This window comes from Engraulis encrasicolus, chromosome 5 (assembly GCF_034702125.1).
Source record: "Engraulis encrasicolus isolate BLACKSEA-1 chromosome 5, IST_EnEncr_1.0, whole genome shotgun sequence".
Classification (NCBI taxonomy): domain Eukaryota; kingdom Metazoa; phylum Chordata; class Actinopteri; order Clupeiformes; family Engraulidae; genus Engraulis; species Engraulis encrasicolus.
The window spans coordinates 19,874,625-19,879,728 of NC_085861.1; the positions used below are offsets into that span (position 1 = coordinate 19,874,625).

Genomic DNA, 5,104 nt, shown 5'->3' on the forward strand with positions numbered 1-5,104 from the left:
GGGACAAAGCACACACTAAAAGGGGGTTGAATTGACTCTGTTACTGCTGAGTTAACACTGCATTATTTACTGTGCAGGTGGAGGAATAGCTTTGGAGGAAGATAACACCACCCCTCCCATGTTCCATAAGCCAGGGGTTTCCAAACTTTACCATGACAAGGCCTCCCATATACCAGTAGAAGGCCCCCCATATATACCAGTAGATTTCAGCCAAGGCACCCCAGACATAGCCTGACGAGTCAGACGTTTTGGAGAAAACGTCTGAGAACAGTTAAGAAGGAGGGGATTATCTCGGTAGATTTTCTACAGACCAATCAGGGAAAGGGAGAGGCGGGAGGACGGGGAGGGGAGGGGAGAGGGGGGGTGCTAATGCCGATGACGTCAAACAGCTGCGCTATAACATCAGCTAGTCTTCATAGCCCGTACTACAGAGCAATGGCGGCGAACACAAACATCAGCTTAGCTATTCAATCCGTGTTGAGTGATATTCCACATATTCAGCATTTGAAGCAGGCGCAAGAGGACTGCCTAACTGACTTCATCTCTGGCAAAGATGTGGTGGGTTTACTCCCTTTGGTGGCTAAGGAACTCGCTAGGCTAGGCGGCACCGAGGTAAACCCCATTGTTGTCATCGTTTCACCTCTTTTGGCGTTGATGGAGGATCAGATAAAGGAAGCGGCTAAACTGGGAGTTAGTGCAGCACAGCTTGGTGTGCACGAAGACCAGGCCATCATGGAGGGTCGCTTCAGTTTGGTGTTTGGGAGCCCGGAGTGTTGGATACAAACCAGGAAATGGCGACAAAATGCTATCGTCTGCCGTTTATAAAGATAACATCATCGGTGTCGTCGTGGATGAAGTTCATCTTACATATAAATGGTAAGTGAAATGGTATTGTAAACTGATGGTAAATATGTGTCTAAAACTAACTAGCATGACTTCATGACACTAATTCTTCTCTGCTTCTGTTCTCGTAGGGGCGAGTCATCCAAAGGAGAACAGGCATTCCGAGAGAATTTCGCCAAACTCGGTGAGCTGAGGTCAATTACAAAGGAAGGTGAGTTGAAATTTTCCTCTCGGCATTGTTAAAGCCTATTGTATTAACCAATTTGCTTGGTTGTTTGTTTGGCATAAACTGTGCATGGCTAATTGTAAAGTATCAATTCACACGCGAGCAGCTAGCCTGACAAGCCATTCGTATTGACTCGTCAGGCTAATATGCAGCAGGTCGGTGTTGTGTTCGCTTGACTAGCAATTCGATTCGTATGCCAGTTGTCAACATTTCTACGAGGAGGTCTGGCTCGTCAGGCCAGTGTTGTGGTGTAACCATTTTTAATGAAACTGCTTGCTGATGTTATGTCGTAAGGGATGGGAGCAGCATTCTATTTATTTCTAGACTTGTCGACTGTTGAACGTGTGGCCACTTCAACATGTCTTGTTAACTCGTGTGAACTCGCGCATTGAAAGTTCCTGACTGTGTATAACCATCTCAACGTAACTGGCACAGTCACACGTTGTTAGATGGCCACATCAACATGTCTTGTTAACTCGGGCGATCTCGCGCATTGAACATTCCTGAATGTATAATCACCTCAACGAAACCGGCGAATTCACACGTTGTTGTGTGTGTGTGTGTGTGTGTGTGTGTGTGTGTGTGTGTGTGTGTGTGTGTGTGTGTGTGTGTGTGTGTGTCACATGGCTCAGTACAGAATATGTAGAACACACAGGCGTGTGCATGTTACCTTCAGTCCCTCCCTAATCTTAATACATCCGATGTATGGCATAATTACATATTTTTGGATTTTAATTTTAATGTAGTATAACTGTCTGTTTTGCAGGTACACCTGTGTTGGCCTTGACTGCGTCCGCAGACATCAAGTCTAGAGATTACATCTCCAGCCTTCTTCGCATGGACGGTGCTCGTCACATTCTTGCCTCCCCCAACAAGACCAACATCCGGCTGGGTTTAAAGAAGGTGCCAAGCAAGGATCTGGACTGCCTTGACTGGGTTGTTGAGCGTTTGAAAGACAAGGGTTCAACCATGCAGCCAATACTGATTTACTGTCAGACTATGACAAAGGTGGGGAAAGTTTTTGCATATTTGAAAGCTGAACTTCAACAACATGCCTGGGTGGACTGTGACCCTGACTGTAGAAGTGAGACCCTGTTGATAGGGATGTTTCACAGTAAGACCCTCCCCCAACACAAGGAAAGAGTGTTGGCCTCACTGGCAGGGGAAGGTAATTGCCGTGTCGTTGTGGCTACAACTGCTTTGGGATTGGGGATGAATTTCCCTAATGTATCACATGTGGTGATGTATGGTGTTCCTGGGGACTTAGAGTCAATTGTGCAACAGGTGGGGAGGGCTGGAAGGAATGGACAGTCATCACATGGCATCATTTACAACCCAGGACATAATTACAAAATTGACAAAGAGGTGAAGGAATTGCTTACTCTTGGAAAAACAACATGCATCAGGAAAGCTCTGTACTGCCATTTTGAAGCTGAGCCCTGTGGTGTTGAGCCAGCCCATCATTGTTGCACTTATTGCCAAAGTGTCTGCTCTTGTTCACCGGGCACATGCACAGAGCCCACCCCAGAATATGAACAGTCTCCCGGCAAGCCAACGAACCCGAGATCAAGGCACGTGACTGCAGAGGACAAGTACTTGATTGTTGACATGCTGAATGGATACAGAGACAGCCTAATAAGCCCATCTGCTCACCTCTTCAACTCACCTGAAGCTTGCACTGGATTTAGTCAACAACAAGTGCACTCTGTATTGAACCACTGTCAGTATATTTGACCTGCCATACATAATTGCCAACATTCCTGTTTTCAAAATGGAACATGCAAGAGAGATTTTACAGATTGTAAGTGATGTGTTCGGAGATGTGGATATGGATCAGCTTGATGCTGAGTCTGATGCTGGTGCAGTAGGGGGACAAACTGTCCCAGATTTGTATTACTCTGGCTACTATGACAAAGCTGATGATGATTATGATTCTCTCAGGAGCAATGTTACGAGCTCTGAGTCCGACTATTAATACTTGTGCAGGTTTCTTATTGTACCTTTTTTAAAATTAGTAATTATTGTTGTATATATTCTAACACATCAACCTTTGTTTATAATAAAAATCTTGGCATTTGGAAAACTTGGGTTTTATAGGATGTTTTATTTCACAACAAGATGGGTTTAAAAACCATGGGTCTTTCAGTGACGTGTACTGTAAACAGTAGACATGCAATGTTGGGATGTCAGTATGTTCTATTTAAATACAGCACTGTAAGTACACAGCATAATGGAATAGAAGGACTGTCATACACAGTAAAATGCAAAATCTGAGAGTGCAGTACAACAAACAATGCCTATCATGAAAAATTGGCTATTGTAGTGCAAGAGACAGAGCCATCTAATATCAGAGTTACGCCACTCCCATAGACCTCTATGGACCAATCTTTCCACAGCAATGGCGGACTCATGGAGCCTCATGGAGCGTTAACATGGAAATCCCCATTGACTTTAGTTCTATTAGAAGTTACTTAGTTCCAGGAGGTGGCGGTAGAACACAGAAAATGTGGTAAAGGTAATGTAATTTGTTTGTACTTAATCTTTGTTTGGTATGTGATGGTTCTGTGTTTAGAAGTTTACTGTTAAGAAACATTTTAATCTACGCGAATCACATCACCAACCGACTTCCTGGTCCCCGGTTTGCGCAACTCTGTTATTAGATGGCTCTGGCAAGAGATAATATTGGCATTGATGGTGAATAAAGACTATTAAATGTGGTAAAAGCCACATGACAAAGCACACTGCACAGCCAGTGTATGGGGTTGTTTTAACAAGGAAAATGTAAGCAGTCGGTTGCACTGCCATGTCATAGCCATGGTCAGACCAGTATCTGACCACCGCAATTACAACGAAAAATTACTAACTGGAGTGTGATCTGTTAACGGATTTGGTTTTGAAAATACAGAGGCTCTTCAAAAGGCTGTTTCCAGGGTATTGACTGAAAGAGTATTGTTGCTGTCAGTCATCCATTTAAAACACTTTTTACAATTACTGTTAAAACGATTGTGAGGATGTGAATTCTCTTCCCCTCCTCACCACTCCGTTTATGAATGCGCACAGACAGCGTTTGCAACAGCAGGCGCATAAAGTGACTCTCTCTCTCTCTCTCTCTCTCTCTCGGTTGCGCAAACGGAGCACTCGCATTCATTCACACACACACACACACACACACACACACACACAATACTGATTCGGGACTTGTGCAACATGAACATGAACTTTGCTGTGTCGGGTTTGGTTGGGGAGAATGTTGTGACTTTGGGGGGAAAAGTTTGGACCGTTTTGGTCGTCGCGGGCGACGCCATTAACCACGAGGCTATTTCATTCAACGCATTTCATATTTCACTCTTTGCCGTTAAAACAGTCCCTCCATAACATCCACAGCATCTAGCGAGGCGCCTGCTAGCATGTTCCACTACCCAACGCACCACAGTTTCCCCGCCAGTCCACTCATTCACTGCGCAAACATTCACCATCCATCCCTCCACTCACCAGTCCACTGCACACACCAGCTCCGCCTCCATCCTTCCTCAGCGAAAGCGCTTCCGCTGGGAGAGCGCACCTTTTCTCTCTGTCTAACTGTCAATCAAATCAGTCATATTGTCCGCGATCCATTTTGTTTGTTATTTTCAACATTTAGTTGCTTATTTGTAATTTTGGTTATTATGTTATGACATGTCATTGGTGGGGGTTTAATCTATTTGTATTTTGATGTTGTTTTGGCCAATTTTAATATTGTAAATATTATGTGGGGAAATGTGATTGGTGGTTTGGGGAGGAGAACCAATGGGGTTACAGGGGACTCTGATTGGTGTAATTTACTGCAAAGGGGTTTTCCTATTTAAGAGGCCCTCATTCTCTGTTTGGGTTAGAGAGGGGGAAGGACCAGAGGCTTGTTGTGAGGCTGTCTGAAAATGTAAGTCTGTTTTTATGCTACACTTTTTGCTGGACTTTGTTGCCGATACCGGGGCTAAAAGCTCTTAGCATTTTTGTTAGCATTATTTAGCATCATTTTTGTATATGGACATTTTTTGC

At 44.3% G+C, this 5,104-nt stretch overlaps 1 protein-coding gene across 1 annotated transcript; it reads left to right on the forward strand.

Annotated features, from left to right (window-relative positions):
- Window positions 1–576: 576 nt before the first annotated feature.
- LOC134449722 (putative ATP-dependent DNA helicase Q1) lies at window positions 577–2,803 on the forward strand. The gene is made up of 3 exons (XM_063199832.1): window positions 577–876; window positions 975–1,054; window positions 1,836–2,803. Exons 1-3 carry the CDS (start codon window positions 803–805, stop codon window positions 2,801–2,803), a joined length of 1,122 nt encoding a protein of 373 aa, XP_063055902.1. The 5' UTR covers window positions 577–802.
- The last annotated feature ends 2,301 nt before the right edge of the window (window positions 2,804–5,104 follow it).